This window comes from Engystomops pustulosus, chromosome 5 (assembly GCF_040894005.1).
Source record: "Engystomops pustulosus chromosome 5, aEngPut4.maternal, whole genome shotgun sequence".
In the NCBI taxonomy this organism is placed as follows: domain Eukaryota; kingdom Metazoa; phylum Chordata; class Amphibia; order Anura; family Leptodactylidae; genus Engystomops; species Engystomops pustulosus.
Window position 1 is genome coordinate 150245912 of NC_092415.1, and position 19468 is coordinate 150265379.

The window sequence follows — 19468 nt, forward strand, 5'->3', positions numbered from 1 at the left end:
CTAAGTTCTGTACTTTAAAGGGAAGTGCCTCCCAAACCAGTAATAGTAACTAGTGATGAGCGGACCCATGAAAAATCTGCTGGGGTCCAGGTTCGGTTACCGAACCCCTACCAGTAACACCCAGTATGCTCCTGGCATTGTCGGCAAAATCAATGCATTTAAATCAATGTTGCCACATTTGTGCTAGCACTAACATGCAGGCAACACTTGGGTATCTCCATTTTGGAGAGGATGGTAATAATCAGAGAACCACCTGTCGTCTACCACAGATTTCAGAGATTTTTAAGGGGAAATCTGTGGTAGACGACAGGTGGATCTCTGATTATGGGTATACTAGAGACACTTATGCTCTGAATATCATGATGAATTGACTTTGTATATTTATTGGAGTTTGGTTGTAGTAGGACCCTCTACAATATCATGTCACTCATTTCTTCTGAAATGATTAGCCTGCACACATTTTTTGTTTATGGATCATGTGTTTAATAAAGGTATTAATTTTACATTTACCCAAGTTGGCTTTGTGTTTCATGATAGGTGTGTATAATAAAATATAGGTAAAGAAGGACACATCTGAATATGGCAGACAAGTATAATTTAATGTGACGTCTTGTACTGATGTCAAACATTTTCTTGATGATGATGTGACATTTTTGTTTGCTTCCATTTACAGAAAATTATTGGAATGCAGTTTCATTTGTTGCTCCAAACTCCTTTCTTCACTTCTCTACATTCCAAGGCGAGACCAGCGCTGACATCTCATTCTACTTTAAAACTTCAGCTCCTGATGGTGTTTTTGTGGAAAATAGAGGAAACACTGACTTTATCAAGATAGAATTAAAATGTAAGTCGGTTCACATAAAACCTATGAACAATGTATGAAGTTTCAAAGTCATTAATACAGAGGTAATACTCCTTAACATGACTGGACAGGTGCATAACAATATTAACTTAAAGTGTAACCATCAATTCACTTATTTTTATTATATGTGTAGGGGATGTGCTTTAAAACATTTCTTATATAGTTTAATAGAGGATTTTGTGAGCTTTTATTACAAATCAATCGACCTTGAAAGCTTTCTCTGCCCTGCTGTATAAAGGCTGTTTTTTGTAGTCCACTGTCCACATATAAACATTGGACATCTTCACATCCATAGGAATGAAGATGGTAGGGATCATATTATTTACACTACTGTCTTGGCCACTTCAAAAACACAAAAAAGACTGGTGTAGAAAAAGTAGAAAATATATGCAATCTAAGGAAATCTACCACCAGGATTAAGGATTGTAAACCAAGCACACTGACATACTGGTGTCTGCCCCCTATGGAAAGATCTGCTTTTCCTTTAGCTTCTTATGTACTGATTTTTACAAAATAAGGCTTTTAACGTTATGCAAATGAGCTTGAGGGGCTCCAGGCTCCATAGTTGTCAATGGAGCATAGAGCCTCTCAGACTCATTTGCATATTTTTTACGCCTTTTTCCTTAAAACAAGGGCATAGGAAGCTAAAAGAAGAGTGGATGCTTCCAGAGGGGGCACACACCAGTATGTCAGTGTACTTGGTTTACAAACCTCCATCCTGGTGGTAGATGTCTGAAAATTACATGCGTGAATCCAATAGGTAGAGCACAATACACCAAAGACCACCACCCCCCAATTGTCAAATAAGACATGAATAGCTGAGGACCCCTGAGGAAGCCTCATTGGTGCTGATACGTGTGGGTCTTGTGGGTCTTGTATCCACTATGCCTTGTTGATGTATGCACCTATATTGGCACTATCCCATTGTTTATTTGTGACATTTGGATTGTATATGATTATATTTCAAACATTTGCTTGTGGGCTCACAGAGTCATGTAAGCTATTCATGTCTTATTTGAAAGCTGCAGTGGTGGTGGTCTTTGGTGTGTTGTACCAGACCTTTTGGATTCACACATGTCATTTCCATGTGTTTTTAATTGCTTTTAGCTGTATGTAATAAAGATTTGCATATATTTTGTACTTTATTGTGGTTTGGGCGTTTCCTATATACACCAGTCTTTTCAGGTGTTTTTGTCATGATCATATTTGGTGTATGATCCCATTTGAGTATTTTTGGATATAGCCATTTTTGCTTATTCTATATATTGGTTCTTGTCTTCTTTCCTATGCAGAGAGTGTCACTATATAGAAATGGTTGCGTACAGTAAGAAATAAGGTGGATTAACAGCTAATTAAAAAGAACCTCAATTTGTGGCATATTAAAAGATGAACTTTTAAAGTTGGTTTAATGGACTCTGTCTTATGGTATTTTTTCCTGAAATGTTACTTTGCTTTCTATGCCACCCGCTACTGGAGAGATTGTGACATTTTTTTGTCAAATTTGATTATTTTAATAAACAAATATTCCCTCCATGAGTTTAACCATGTACCCAACGTATTCAATATTCTCTTTCAATGTCATTTAAGGATTCACCAGTCTGATCCAAAAAGATGTTTCCACTCTTAGCTTAAGGTTATACTGTACCAAGCATCATCCAATGTGTGATGTATAATAGAAAGTATTAACTAATGGAAGAAATTTCACAAAATTGCATTTTATTATGAAAAAGCCTAAACTATTAAAATTAGCAATTAGACATCCTTCATTTATTTCTAAGTTTATGACAATGTGGCATTTCTACAGGGTGAAAATAAAATAAACCCCACATATAAACACAAATCACAATTCCGCTGAATGTCGGATGATGAGGTGATTGAATCTGAATTACTTTAAGTCTTCATGACAGTGATGTGTGAACTGAACTTACTGTTCTCTCTGTTAGTATCCTGCATGGCTTTCAGAGATAAGGGTATAAAATGGAGAGCCATGGAAGAGACCTGTGACAAGTCTTTATTAGTCACAAACCAATGAAATTCTAGATTTGATTGCTGAGAATTCCTTCCCTCTTATCACATTTTTATGCAATGAAAATGAAAAATACATAACTATAGAGAAGCAGAGAAACATCCCAGCACAATGATACATTTATATTTAAGTGTAACCACTTCTTGATTTATAGATTAACCCATGAAATTATTTTAGGATTTGCATAAATACTTCTATATGTAAAGCTATTCAAGAGTTTTGCAAAGAAAAAAAACATATGAATAAATTATATATCACATAAAATGATTAAATTCATTGTAGATTGAAGTTGTACCCTCCAGGCTGATAGAGACTGATAAGAAATACTTATTAAATTTCAGGCAGCTTATCAAAGGTGTAGCTCAAAGCTCTTGGAAGCCCTATCTAACGGACAAGAACTTTACATTCTACAATGTGATTGCTTTACGTTCTAAGATATAGTTATCCAATAAAAAATATTTGTTGAGATAACAAAAAATCAGTATATCATGATTACTACACAGTTATACAGCCCACATAGGAAGCTTTTTAACAGGTTCAGGTAAGTTCGTTCTAGATATAGGACCACCCTTCCACCTAAATTGTTGGCACAATAAATTATTTACTCAAAATAGTCAAACATTTCTCATTAAAAGTAAAGCTTATGGATAAGATATTCAAGCATTGGTTTGTGAACAACTGGAAAAGTTGTTAAATCATATATATTTATAAATATATAAAAATCAGATATATACTATATCTACTGGGGCTTTTTTATGTAAATAAATGAAAACTGATTTTATTCTTCCTTATTTAGCAAATACTGAGGTGTCCTTTTCATTTGATGTTGGCAACGGTCCAGTAGAGCTGATTGTTGCCACTGCCACCCCACTGAATGATGACCAGTGGCATCGAGTGCGAGCAGAAAGAAACATCAAGGAAGCCAGATTGCAAGTTGATCAGCTCCCGGCACAAATACGCAAGGCTCCAACTCATGGCCACACCAGACTGGAGCTCACCAGCCAGTTTTATGTTGGTAAGTACAATATGGATTACATACATTAGATATGTAAATATGATATTTTAATACATATTTATACATATTGATTCTTCTGAAACCATTTGGTGGTAGTTAAATGGCTTATGGAGTCTAAGAGATAACATCTCCCCATTCTTCACCCTTGTCATACCATACAGTAAAAGAATAACAAACTGTACCAGAATTGTTGTATATATACACACAAACACCCCACAACATTTTTTAAAGTAAGTTTAAAGTAAGTCCCAGCACAATAACATAAAATCCCGTTATATATAAGCTCAGTCCACACGGGATCACATTGGGCCAGAAGCCAGACACAAGACAAACTCTATAGATATGAGAAATGTATATATACGGTGAACAGAGTTACAAAATACAGGTGTAGGTACATTCAAGCATTGAGTCAATTACTGTGCTGTTGTGAACAATGGAAGGTGAGTGCAGTGAACAGTAACAAAGGTTTATCCAGCACAACACTTGACGTTCCCATCTCAGAAAAGAACAAAGTCCTGACATTACTTGTGACATTTTAAAGTTTATGTTGGAGGGTGCGAGAGTTTGTCTCTTCTGGTGGACCTGTTAAACCTAGGATGCATCAGTACTACACCTCAGCAGAAGATCATCAGAGTGGCAGTACTGGTGTCTTTGGATCCAGAAGGATCCCATTTCGTTTGGACACCAAATAAGACCCAACTTCTATTCTTCCCTTGGAAGTTCTAGTATTTCCACATCCAAGGGTTCTACAACAATATCCAGACAGGCATTTGTCCTGCTCCCCAGATTCTAGAAATGTAGCCCATACCTCGCTAGGATGCACCTTGGCTTTTGACTTTGCTGCATGACTTTGCTGCATGTACTTCAACTAGTTTACCATTGCAGGTTCCTGGAGTTAGACTCTCACAACCATATGAAAACTCTTTAAATGTGTGGAAAATGTGAAGCAATAATAATAGAAAAATACTACACATTATGGAACATGATTTCATATAGTTATTTGCTACATATCTGTCATCATATACTTTCAAATGCGTCCTCTGCATCAGCTGGCTACAGCACTAATGTTATTTTCTTGTTGCCAGAAGGCCTATGCCCCCACTAATACTAGGGGCGAGTTGTGTTTCCAGACTATACAATCTATTTGGGATTATTTTTGTGGTTTTCAATTTGAATGTATCATTCTTTTTCTACAGCCATACAATGTAAGATGATTATCTAATATATTGTAATGTGTTGAGCTGCATTTGGTGCTATTTTTCTTCTTGACAATTCAACTTCACAAAAAGATAAACCTTACATTGCAGAATAATGTCCCAATAATCTCAAAATGAATCTTAAAGTTTGGAATTTTAACGCTTTACCCAAACAAACAGATGAACACAAAACCCTTTTTAGAAGCAAATAAAGTCACTCTGTTCTTTTTCACGACTTAAATGGAATTATACTCTGCTGCGTTCAGACAAAACATTACAGCTTTTTCTAAAAATGCATTTTTACTAGATAATGCAAATTTAGATTTTAATATCAGCCTCTACAGAAATCCCATTGTCATTTGAAATTACCAAATAAAACATAAAGTGTACTTAACAGAACCATGAATGCTCTCTGTTTTCCTTTTGGGACAGCTCAGTCTATATTCATCTTTCTTACATCTGCTCATTAATATGGTGATAAATTTGTAAACAATTTTAGTGAATAACATTAATGTGTTTAAACCTATCGTATTGAAGACAAGCTTCCCTATGAAATTATTTTATAAAAATAGACAAAAAATTTGTTTGCATCATGTACCAGAATGTATATGGCTGAATGCTGTATAAGATATTTTTATATCAAAAGAGTCAGACCCTCAAAGGAGGGCGTTATTGGCCATACTTTTTAAATTTTGACATATAGAAATAAAACCGAAATAACAGCATAAAGAATTATACTAAACCACAACAAGCCATATATTTTCTAAAATAATATGCGTTTAAATTTGCATAAAGGAGTTTATAGGCATGGGCACCTTTATGAAATTTTGATTCAAATTGTAAATGCATGAAAATTGATTTTGAGGGCAAAAAGTGCCCCAAGCAGAAACTAATTAGCTTCACATCTCCTAAATAGAATAGATGAACTTGTGTAGAGTACATAGATAAGTCATAGTGATATGTTCACATGAATAAATCATCATAAAATCACTAAAACATAGATCCAGGTACTATGGCTGGGATAATCTTCTTATATTTGTTATCCATGGCCTCCTTCCTTCTAAAATCAACTTTTAAAATAATAATGATAAGCCTGAAGGGCTACCATAGCGCCTCCGTGATCTGTACATGCTGTACATGTCATCCTCTCCCCTGCTCCCTCAGTACTTGTCCAGTCAGCATTTCCTTCATTAGTATATACTGAGGGGCTCTGGTTGGGTGTTTCCAAAGCCCCTCAGAGCTGCAGATTCACAGGCTGCTACAATCACTTCCCCTGAAACACTATCTCCCTCCCTGCTCTGATCACTGTCACAACTTTTGAAAAGACATCACCCTGGGGCTGTGGAAACGCCCCCAGAGTCCTGGAGGCTCATTAGCATAATTTTAAAAAGAAGGAGGCCATACAAAACAAATATAAGAAAATTACTTTAGCCACTGAGCATGGATCTATGAGTAAGTGCCCCAGGTTTATCATGCTTGATTTAGATTTTTGACTTAGATCTTCTTTAAGATACAAATTTTAAGAAAGTCACAAACTGCAAAATATAGCGATCAAACACATTAAATAGTAAAGGCACCCCTAAAACTTTTTCATTTTTAAAACCTTGGCCATTTTACACAGCCCTTTTTTAAAATCTGACATGTGTCCCCATTAGTGGTCATAACTTCAACATATCCCGGTAATTTTGGGATTGTTTTTGCATGACACATTATACTTCATGTTGGTTGAGAAATTTAAGCAATATGTTCAGCATTAAATTTATGAAATAAACAGAAATTTGGTGAAAATTTTCCAAATTCAAAATCCTCTGCTTTTTTGAAAGATAGTCATATCACCAAAATAACTTGATAACCAACATTTTCCACATTCCTTTTTTTAGGATGTTAGGAGGCTTATAACATTAGGTGCAATTTTTCAGATTTTCACGAAATTCATCAAACCTTACCAGTTTGACCAGTGTAGTAAGAAGTGACTTTATAAGGCCTATAGACATAAAACTCCCACGCATTACACCATTTTAGAAACTGCACCCCTCAAAATATTAGAAACAACCTTTGGGAAATTTTTTAATCTAGCAATATATTAATTGAACTCCTGATTCTTTATCGCTTTTGTCCTTTTGACCAACACCATGTTCTGATTACTGAGTGCCTTGATGTCCCTCATTTCTAAGTGGCTGCCTAACAAGGGTTCCAGAGGACCTGCATGGTTTTTGCATACAGTGCCGCTGCATGCTACAGTACCTCTGGAACTGAGGGATTGGAATAGTGGAACACTGGTATAAAAGTTATCCATATACACGTGATAACCCTTATCCAGCAGTGGGTACGAAGGTGGGTCAGGGAAAGCTCTCTGGGAGATGGCATGATGGCTCCTTCCACTGATGATTGGTGCTGTCCTAGACAGCAACAATTGTCACCGTGTGTTGCTCCCATTAACCCCAGTGATGTTCATTGTGACAAATATTGCTGCTACTGACTGGTCTGGATCGACCAACCAATAGTGGCAAACATGAACAGAGGGGGGCAGCGAGTGGGTATTTAGCTTATTGATAATATTTTATTAACTTTTTAATGTGTGGAGAAAATAAAATCATCAATTTTTGTTACAGATTTTTAGCGTTTTGGGGGGAATTCATTGTAGCAAAAAAATATTATCTTTATTCTACGGATCACTACGATTATGTTGACACCTCATTTATATAGTTTTATTTATATTTGTTCAATTTTACTGAAGAAAAACTAGAATAGAAAAAATTGCATTTGTTTTAGTATCAACATTTTTGCAGCAGGATAAATTTTGTATTTTTTGGTTGACAGAGCTGGTTTTGGGTTATTTTTTGCGTGATAAGGTGTTGTTTTTTTCAGTGGTATCATATTGGTGCTGGTAACCTTTTATGATCACTTTTTAGAACATTTTTTGTAAATTGGTTTGATAAAAATATTTTTGGCAAGTTTTTTACAGCATTCACCGAGTGGGTCCAATTCTGATTTATTGATATTAAATATGTGGGGTTTTTTTGTGATTTAGTGTAAACAAAAGTTTACTCACTAATAGGGATGTAAAAACAATAGGTCGATATATAAAACCCAATGTACATGAAGAAGAAATACCGGTGTACGTAAGATACTTATTTACCTTCTAGCTTTAGACTGCACAGATAGAATCTGCGCCAGTCTTAATATAACCCCCTCTATTGCAAGGCATGCCAAATTTACTAAGAGGTTCTGGTCTTTTATTAAATCAGATACTCTTGTGCGTCAGAATGAAATGAATCCCAGGCCAGACGTGGTGTAGATTTCAGCTATTACCTGCCCTGGTATACCAACAAAGGCTATAGTAAATTTGTCAGGTCACGCTTCTCTGTCTAGGTCTACCCTTTGCCCCTCTATGCCCACTTTTCAGAAAAGTTATATGAAAGCTGAGAGTTTTCTGGAGTACAAGGCATGAATAAAGTCCCAATTTAGGATGATACATCTGTCCAAGAACTCTCTGCTTCCCTGTTAAACAGCAGCACAAAAAAGCTAATTTTTAATTTGGCAATGCTGTTCTGCGGTGAGGTAGGGTCTTCATGCGTCATATATATATCAGTGTGGTCAATCTGTAAAACTGGACTATGCATGGTCTGTGATTCATGAAAGGGTGATGCTTTCTCTATGAAAAAAGAAAGAAAAGGTTTCTAATCTGGAAACCATTAAGAACCACATTATGTTTTCTGTTTTTACACTTTTAAATTCTGTTAGCCATAACTTTTTATTTTTCTTTTCGAATAGCTTAATTATGCATTTACTTTAAAAGGGGTTGTGTCGTTAATAATTATTATTAATAATAGTCTTAAAGAGTGACTGTAAAGTAACTGAGAAAACATAGTTTTAGCACAGTTGCATCATGCTGCTGGCTTATTCCTAGCCTTAGACACAGCTTGGTATATGTATTAGCCCTTCTTATAAAATCATATTCAGCTATTCCTAAAGTGGGCAACACTTCCTGGTTGTGACATCAGCTTAGGACACTGAGGCCAGAGCACTGAAGGACATCATATTTGTAATTGGCCGACCTGAAGCATGTGATAAGTCAAAAACTAGTGACAAAACTTGAGGTCCCATTTTCTTGCACTCCTCTACAACTGCCCCTCCTAACAAGCCTCTTCTCATCTCCAGCTGTCCTGTATGGATTCCCATGGTTACCAGGAAGCATGGCAAGTGGAGATTAGCCTGGGGGACAGGGAAAAACCTCTGGTGACAGCCAAACACCTGCAGATAGCTAATTAGAGTAATTAGAGAATTGGGTTTTTTGCTAAGTGCAAAGCTAGGCAAAAGTTTTTTTACTTTACAGTTATACTTTAAATGAAAAATGTATCCTTATTTAATGTTATACACATTTTAATATTGCAAAATTGATGTGTTCTGTCATATTTCTAGACAAGAATCTGATTATTTCTGAAAAGATTTAACAGAAAATTATAGGGATTATTTTACATCCAAATTCATTGTTAAAAACCAGGGTATTTCTCATGGCAGGAAAATGGTTGTAAGGCATCATAAACTGTCCATATGCTTTCCAGGTTCAGATGATGTTATTAAAATATTGCAGTAATATTATCAAGGCGTCTCCGTGCTGAGAGTTCATAATTGAAGAAAATGTACATTTTTAAGCTGGTAATAAACTATTGCAGCAGGAAAGGGATTAAAAGATGCATCAAATCAATGCCTACTGATTCAGCAGGAACTGGCAACAAAGAGCATGGAGGTTTTGCACTCATTTCTCCCTAATATGTTCTATGCTTGCCAGGCACGACTTGTAACATCTGGACCTCTTATGTAATGGACACCTACACTTATTTTGCAGTCAATATGCAAAAGTGCTTCATGTCATTTTAATGAGGGTTACAAATTAACCAGTCCCTTGTGGTGACAATACAAGCAACAAAAATGAATTTCTCAAAAGATCATAAGCAAAAGATTTCACTAGAATTATATTCTTTAGCAATTATGATTAGGGTTATGGTTAAACATTCTTAGAAAATGATTTTCTTCTATCTAGTAGTGACTTATGAGCTCTTAAAGAGGATCTGTCACCCGGGGAAAACACCCCCAACAAATTAGCTCCCCCGCATCCTATCCCCGGCCCCTTTATATTTATTGAATTTTTATTTAGATTTGTGTTTTTATACTTAGTTTAAAACGATCCGACCTCTTATCAAATAAGAGGTCGGATCGTTGTACAAGTTCCCTAGCAGTCGGCCGTATTCATGAGGGGGCCGTCCGACACACCCCCTTCACGCCCCTGTCAGTCAGGGACCTGTAAGACTCGGCTCTGTGCAATGCAGCGCGCTGACAGCGGCGGCAGATGGGTTTATTCACAGTGCTGGCCGAACATTTAACAAGTGCTTTGAATAAGCCCCTCTATGGCGGCTGTCAGCACACTGCATCGCATAGAGCCGGCGGCAATTGCGCAATACATGCAACACACAAGAGACAAAATAAACCTACCCTCTCCCACTATGACTCATGTCTACGTATTAGCATATCATAAAAATGGGGAGGACTTTTAACCCTTTACCAGCAAGTATTACTGGTGTGAGGACTAAAATTCTGGTCTTTATGAAGTTTTTTGTGCTTAAGATTTATTGTCGTGATTTAGATAGTTAGTTAGCATCTGCTGTGGATATGTGATTTTCATTACACGTTAAGTTGCACATTTAACACAACCAGGAGAAGACGAGAAGAAGGAGAAGACGAGTGAATTTGTAATTTAATACACATTACTAAATTGTCTAGTACATCTGGTCATCATTAATATGGAGCAAATCGATTGAAGTGAAATGTGAAGTGAATTTTAAAAAAGAGCACACATTTTGGGTAAATCAGCAGACACAACCATTGTGGGACATTTTGAAGGCAAAAACTTACATGATACATCTACCCCATTGACTAAGCTGTATTAACCAGAAATAACCACTACTCATAGAAAACTCATAAAATAAAGCTGTCTGCACCCAACTCTGCCAGTGGAGGGTGTCAGGTAAAATAAAAGTATAAAATCTCAATACAATTTTACATAAAAAGCTACTAGAATAGATACAATTTTCCCAATAAGGCTACCATTCTCGGCCCTCAAATAACTGTCCCGAGGATTGCCCAAGGCGCAAACACAGGAATAGGAACTACTCTATAATTTGAGGCCCAATCAGCTGTTTCGCACACTGTATTGGGGGAAACCACAGCCCTGTTTGTGAGCCCATAGAAAATACATTTTTCATGTTCTATCCTTTGAATCAACAAGAAAGATGAGAAATAAGAAATGGTATCAGAGTAGTTTGCACAAAATTGCAAATAAAATTGTTTTCTTTCCACCCCTTCATCTATGAGTCTTTATGTATGCGAAACAGTAACTTTAACACAGTTAAAGGGGTATTCTCGTCTTGGCATTCACATTCAGTTTCACTAATCTTCCATATATAAACATTTCTTCAATTGGATGTTATTAAAAAAAAATGTTCCTGTGTGAAGATAATTTCCTATAAACATAGCCATGTTGTCCCTTAGAAACGAGATGGCTTCCTCGGTTACGACCACGTCACACTCTGGTAGCGGTGGCCAGACATGCGCTATAGAGTCCTGCCGGACCACCAGGATTCAGCAATCATTACTACAGTACGGGTGTACGACCTGCAGTAACTCCCGGACATTTCATATACAAAAACTTTTTGTTTATCTGTGCAATCTCTCAGGCAGAAGTGGCCGTATCCGGGGAAGCCATCTAGTTTCTAAGGGATAAAATGACTACATTTATGAGAAATTATCTTCACACAGGAACATTTTTTTTTAATAACATCTAATTGAAGAAATGTTTATATATGGCAGATTTATCAAACTGAAATGTAAATGCCCAGACGAGAATACCCCTTTGAGCCTACTGTCATTTGTCTATGAAAAAGCAGATTATTGCAGCAGAAATGCTCCTTCTCTGCAAAGGAGCTCAAGCAAAATAAATCCACCCCTCAAATTGTTTTGATATGAAAATGGAATTGATATGGAATAAAGTTTTTCTTCAGTTTTCCTTTCTCCTACTTTTGCAGGCCTTGTGGCGCTTTAAGGGAATCTGTCACCACAGCTGGCGACAGGTTTCCATAGAGCCCTATAAACTAATAGACACACTTCTTTTAGCTAGAAATAGTTCCCATTACATCCCCAAAAATCAACTGCCATTACAGGGGGCATGTCATGCTCAGATGACCCCTGCCATCCACTACTCCTCATGTCCCATTCCTCTTCTCAGCATATCATGTGACCAGGGTGATGTCATCTAGATCTTTTAACAAGTTATGTTTGCAATGTTTACCCCATGTATGCATCTGATCACATGGCAATATCATGGCATGATCACATCATGCCTCCATAGTCTTCTACTCCTTATCATCCTCCATGCAGGCTGGTGTGATTTCATGCGATCAGAAACATACATGGGAAAGACTGTACATATGTATAAGGACCTTAAACGACATCACCCTGGTCACATAACATAAAGTGGCCAATGATGTAACAGAACCCTCTCTCAATGTTCCACATAGCAGAATGTTCTGTAGCAGTGAGAAATGTCAATCAGGAACAAGAAGGAGGGGCAATGCTGTAACTGCTGAATATGCAGGGCTTCATTGGACTCACATAGTGTGATTGGACTCACACAGGTGAGATGCATATAAGTGTCAGGATTTGAATCTGAGTCCTGTGGCCTTTCTAGTCGGTTCTCTACCACTATGCCATGTAGCCTGATTGTTTTCACCTATCATTTTGTTGCTGGTGTTTCTACAATACCTGCTGTTGTTTTTAAGTCTCAGCTTTATTAATTTGTATTATCCCTATCAGGAGTAGTCGGGCTACATTTAATGCTGGTTTTATCATTCAGTATTTGCTTTGTATTGTTGTATCTACAGCTTATCCCTGGCTCTGTTCTGTAAGAATAGCTATACTTACTAAGTAGCTTGTTTCTTTGACTGTGGTGAGAGATTCATTGAAGTTTGTCTTCCCTCTTCTATTCACTCTCCACTTTCTTGTCTGTTCCCCTTCGTCTGTGTTTATTTTCTAGTGAGTGTTTTTTGGACCTGCTCTGGTTGTTACTCACTATTAATTTTGGCTCTATTACTCTTCTTTCTCCATTCAGTCTCGGTTGTGTTATTGTGCATGCAGGGATTGCTTGTTCGCCAAGTTTTACTTGCAGCAATACTTTCTTAGGGGGGGCCACATTTGGTACACCAGACCCTAGTATCCTTTAATCCTTTTCCCAACTATCTGGAAAGGTCTTTGTGTTCAGAGAGAGAAGTTGTCAAGTCCATGGCTATCCCTAAACTGACCATCACCCACAGACAGGTACTAGCTTAGCCTTAGAATAAGGGACAGTTTTCCCTTCCCTGGTTCCCTAATTCGTGCTGTTCTCTTTATACGGTTTCCTGCTTCCTTGTAAAACATGACAATAAGTTTACAAATTGTTTTTTTTTAACAATGCTGTAATGGAAATAACATGTTTAGGTATAAGGGCAATGCTTTTTAATTATAGTTTTTAATGAAGTATTTATTTTGGGTGGGTTAATTTGCATGACAGGTCCTCTTTGATTGTAAGACCACATTTATCTGTCTACAATATGCCCCCCAATATTTGTTTCTGGAGAGATTGTACCACAGACTTTATTGTACTTTATTGTATTATAGGTTAACAGACCCAATGTACTGTACAACTAGTTCTAGGATGGATGAATGCGTTTTAGAAATATGTTTTTTTCCACACCACTTTGACTATCCATCTTCAAGACAGGAAAAATCACAATATTCATTTCTTTGGTTGAACGTTCAGCTCAAAAGAAAAAAGAACATTATGTAAATTTTCTAATGCCTTGTCATATAAGAATCTATTACCATGGTCTTGAGTTACTGAGTGGCCACGGTAAGGAATTCATTCCATGACTTCCTGTAACTATATTTAGGAAATAAAATGTATTCCATTAATTGAAATGTAAAGTCTTAGATTTGTTCAAAACAAAGCTCATTCAATTTATGTCTAATATTCTAGAATGTCATTTCTTATTACTTCATTGTTATGTAAAATTACAAGTTAGAGAGTTTTTATTGTGATATTTACAGTTTGTTTGGTGCCGTTTGAATAAGTATTAGTTCAGAAACTGAACATCTGAAATTTAAGCAAATAAAACAATGTGACTGGCAAATTGCTTAAATCAAGATTTTCAAAATTATATGTAAAAGGAGGGCATCAATCTGCAAATTTCTCATTGGTGGGCATACAGTAAATATGACTAAGCTGGCTAATCATGACAATAGAAATTTAACTGGAAAAGATTTTCAGTTAACCAATGCACGCTTAGTGTCATCACCAGGTAAACAGTTGGCATATTATAATTTAGCCCCACAGTTTCTTTTCTATGAACGATTAAAGTTTTTCCTCTGCCATTATCCTTAAACATGTATACCAGTGTGAAGGAAAATAGCAACCGATATAAACTAAAATGTTTATAGCTAGATAGACAGATAGTTTTATATATTCTCCTATTCTCCTGAATACCTCCTGAATAAAGCAAATAAAATAATGGGATGTATCAAGAGAGGAATAGATTCTCATGATAAAGACATAGTTTTGCCCTTATACAAATCCCTGGTCAGACCACACATGGACTATTGTGTACAGTTTTGGGCACCAGTGTATAAAAAGGATATAGTAGAGCTGGAACGGGTGCAGAGGAGAGCAACCAGGATTATTAGGGGAATGGGGGGACTAGAATACAATGACAGATTAAAAAATTTGGGATTATTCAGTTTAGAAAAAAGACGACTGAGGGGAGACCTCATTACAATGTACAAATATCTGAACGGACAGTACAAGGATCTCTCCAAAGATCTTTTTATACCTAAGCCTGTGACCAGGACAAGGGGGCATCCTCTACGCCTTGAGGAGAGGCGATTTTACCATCACCATAGACAAAGGTTCTTTACTGTAAGAGCAGTGAGACTATGGAACTCTCTGCCGCAGGAGGTTGTTTTGGTGGACTCTATGTACATGTTCAAGAGAGGCCTGGATGACTTTCTGGAGAGAAAAAATATCACGGGTTAAGGGAATAAAACATTTATTTAATTCTTAAAGGTTGGACTTGATGGACTTGCGTCTCCTTCCAGCCTTATATACTATGATACTATGATACTATGATACCTCCTGATCATAAAGGGGTTTGACCATGACAGAAAGTTCTGAAATTTTAAACCAGTAGTAGATCCATTTTAACCCCTTACTTTGCAATTTTTGTCATTTTTATTGCTGTTCTTGATCCTATCACTCAAGTGATGGTCAGTGTAGAATTCACCAGTCATGGCAGGCACTAGATGAGCATGATTCATCTGTGCTATGAGATGCTGTGTGCTGACAATGTGGTTAGATTATTAGGATACAAGGCTTATCTACAATTTCGTTTAGCTTCTGAACATTCTATTAGTATCTGACACATAGGAAAAGAGAGATGAGACAGATCAGAGTCATGAGATGGATATAAGACACAATGACAGACTCAACTTTGGAACCTCACCTAATCAATATGACACATAGTCAGCACTGCTATGCCTCCCCATCCCCTCAGATACAGAGCATGTCTTGTTTGTAGAGCTTCTCCTCTCCATCCTGCTGAGAACAGTGTAGAAGCAGGTTGTTGATGAACAAGGAAATGGCTCTGTCTGCAATGTGCTCTCTGCCTCCTACCCCTCTCCCCAGATGTTGGTGTGAGATAAGATATTGCATTGGTAGATTTCAATATGTCCAATCTTAGCTTCCTGGAGAGAAAGGCTGTTTCAAGAGAGATATGACATCAGCTTATTCCTTGCTAGTTTAAGGTGTGGAAATTGGTAAAATAATTATCAGTGGACCTGTTAGCTGCTACTAAATGTGGAATTTAAAATAAATCTGACACCATTAAAATGCAGTCTAATTTTAACGTGTTTCCATGAGGAATAAGACTGAGTTTCTGGTCATCATGTGAGTTGCGGTATTCATTTTCTAATAGTGCAGTACAACCTCAGATGGTAGGAAGAGTCTTTGCTCCTCTAGCTCACTGACTGCCCCACCAGTCTGCTTTGAGCTTCTATGTAATCTGGATTTTGTCATATATTATGTGTGTACATTTCCAGAGTACACATTTGATACAGCCATGTAACCAACTTGAAGTTTAACTAAACACCTTTGACTTATGAGTCAAGAAAAAGTAAACAAAATAATTTGTTCTCAAGATGTGACTTGGATGATTCACATGAGCCCACGGCCAGCCTGCTTGGGTGGACATCATTCAATTAATTGGTGAAGGAATCAACCTTGATCCTCATATACAATAATGTACATTGTCATACAGGGCAATAATGGTGATGTGTTTCTTGTATATTAAGGTGCTGCTGGAGATCAGAGAGGATTCCTTGGTTGCATTCGTGCCTTACGAGTAAATGGAGTTCCATTAGACTTGGAAGAGAGAGCAAAGGCTACTATAGGTGTAAAGCCTGGCTGTTCAGGGCACTGTACCAGCTTCAAAAACCTCTGCAGAAATGGTGGTATATGTAACGAACTATACAAGGGTTATAAATGTGACTGCTCAAGGACGGCATATGATGGAAGCAACTGTTTAAATGGTAAGTAATGATTGTCTGTTCCAAAATACACAGTATCGGCTTGTATTGTATTTTATAATGATCTTATTGCCAATGTATACGGAAACATCTTGTATTCACATAATAAATGTATAAGTCCTTGATTTATTTAGAGACACTTTATCCAAAGTACATTAATGTCTTATACATTTAACCATGACTTGATGACTAGTATCTGCTGTTGAAAAGGGTGTATTTACAGAGCTCCTGAGTTAAATCATTCCATACTCTGTGGGTTTCTGCTCTCTGAGACAGGCTTGCTATTCAACCATTAATCCTGCACCTTAGGTCCATCCTGGGCCTAAAAAAAAAGTGAAAAAATAATTTTAAAAAATAAAAGAATATAGGAATTGAAATCATCCATATTTGTGTAAAACACATTTAAAATAATATTTTAAAAATCATAAACATATTAATGGGCATCTACCAACAGGATGAAAGACTGTATGCAAATCAACCTGAGGGACTCCAGGCTCATTAACATCTATGGAGCCTGAAGCCCCTCAGGCTCATTTGCATACAGTCCTTCATTCTGTTGGTAGATGCCCTTTAAGTATACCTGCATCTAAAGGTACCTAATCTACATTTAAACCTCTAACAGGAAAAATCCTCTAAATGTAAGAATCTTTGCTTTTTCAGCATTTCATCGCCTGTAAAAATGATAAAAGTCTAAAAAACGTTAACCATGTCAGAATATGAACATACAAAGATTTATTTTTTTAAAATCCATTTTCATCAAACCTCTGCTATCAGGGATTATTACTCAGTTTTCTTTGAAAAAGTTATATAATTAAAATATGGTATTGGCCATCTCATTACAGATCTGTGCCATAGGGATGCATAAAACAAGAATTTACATAAAGCCTTGGGAAGTACTCAATGCTATAATTTATATAAGGTGTATACTACCAGCTGTTGCTTTACTATAGTTCCAAGAGTGCTACATTGTCTTAAATTACAGTACCTGCTGCCACCAAGTATTTAAGTATGCCTTACCATAGCTGGTGCAGTGTTGTGATTGGCACGCTCAGTATAAACTTAAGTTAGTGCCATAAGGTTGTGCTTCAATGTTTACTGCAGGGAATATTGAAGATGTTCTTTTCTTCTTTAATGGCTTTTGTCAATTATATAGATTTTTACATTGTGTTCTTAGAGGTAAATGGAGCCAGTGGGACTCATATTTGTTCAAGAGAAAACAAAACAATATCAAAATGGAACATAAATTCAAAGCCCGGCAGTATATTAATGACACCGCAGCAATGGTGAATTTAATAAGCATTATTTTTTTCAAAGACCATTATAATAAAAAGATTGAAATATTCAAATATAGATGTGAATTATGAATATTTTTTTTTTAAAAAAGGGAAAGTATTAAGTTGACTTTTAGATGTGATGAAACTAATAATAAAATGAAGTAAATCAAACAGAAAAGGTACCTTGGTAGGCTTATCTTCGATCTTCTGGAAAAATGACGTATCATCTTATGATGTGCTTTATTATACTGCAAACTCCTGCTGTGTTGACACAATCAGCTCCCTGCATCTGTGTATGAATATTGCAATGCTAAAACTTAATATCTAGAACTACAGCCAAATTAACTAATAGTTAGACTTCATAAACCTGGGCAGTGTGAATAGGTGACAGATGTATCACAGAGGTTGATCCTGGGAAATAAATAATTATTATCTTAAAGGGGTTGCCCACTTTTAGGTAAAGATTGATATGGTTTGTATGCGCAAACGTTATACAATTTTCCAATATAATTTCTGTTTCAATTCCTCGTGGTTTTCTAGATCTCTGTTTGCTGCCCTTCTATAGAAAGCTGCTATGTGTACTTCTAGTGGATAGAAATCTATGGTTAGTGCTGGACGTGCTGGAGCCATTAGTATCACAGAGAGTAATCAGTGAAACTAACAGGTCATGCACTTATATGTCCATCGCATGACCATGGACAGATTTCTATCCACTGGGAGTAAACATAGAAGTTTTCTATAGAATCACAGCAAGCAGAGATCTAGAAAACGATAAGGAATTAATACAGAAAGAATATTGGAAAATTGTCTCACTAGACATACAATATCAATTACTTGATAAAAGTGAACAACCCTTTTAAGACTGTGCTGACACCACCTACCAGTTGGCTTAGTTTCATGACAATTTAACACCAATGTCTCCCAAATGAAGTCACAGCCATTTTATCTAAAAGCTCACCCACTGTTTGAGTTAGTTTGGATAATTTTGCATAATACTACATTTGGGCATTTTACACAACAAGTCTAATAGAGATGAGACATCAATAATATAAGATGCAGCATATCACAATAAATAATGAATGAACATATAATATTTACTAACCATTTACTAGCGTGTATATGGTGTGCAGTACGGTACGGTACTACAGCTCTGGTCCATGTAAGCTAACCGGGCTGAGGTTGTGATAAACTGGACTTTCAGGCTCAGTTGCATTTACTGAAGCACCACTGTGTTTGATACTAGAGTAAAGAGGACATGGCATCCCATGAGGTGTCTCGGGCGCTAGGGTTTCACCACTGGTGTCAATTTTAGAAATAATATAACTTGTAAAATCAAAACTGTATCCTTGGGGGAGGTTGGGGACTTGGGTTAACAGAACTGTAGAGTTATTCTTGTTTTGTCATGTGTGCTGCAAAAATTGTATTCCA

The 19468-nt window shown here is 36.6% G+C and overlaps 1 protein-coding gene and 1 long non-coding RNA gene across 2 annotated transcripts in view; one reads left to right on the forward strand and one right to left on the reverse strand.

Moving 5' to 3' along the window:
• Positions 1 to 19468, forward strand: part of CNTNAP2 (contactin associated protein 2) — a 1040519-nt gene that overhangs the window by 958411 nt on the left and 62640 nt on the right. The window contains exons 16-18 of the mRNA XM_072153374.1: positions 674 to 844; positions 3685 to 3903; positions 16533 to 16769. Coding sequence (XP_072009475.1) covers positions 674 to 844; positions 3685 to 3903; positions 16533 to 16769 — 627 coding nt within the window. The remainder of the gene's footprint in view (positions 1 to 673; positions 845 to 3684; positions 3904 to 16532; positions 16770 to 19468) is intronic.
• LOC140133327 (uncharacterized) overlaps positions 16896 to 19468 on the reverse strand; it is a 29203-nt gene continuing 26630 nt past the window's right edge. Inside the window, exons 2-3 of the long non-coding RNA XR_011855868.1 lie at positions 18224 to 18329; positions 16896 to 17088 (exon numbers count right to left, since the gene is read on the reverse strand). This is a non-coding gene — a long non-coding RNA (uncharacterized lncRNA). The remainder of the gene's footprint in view (positions 17089 to 18223; positions 18330 to 19468) is intronic.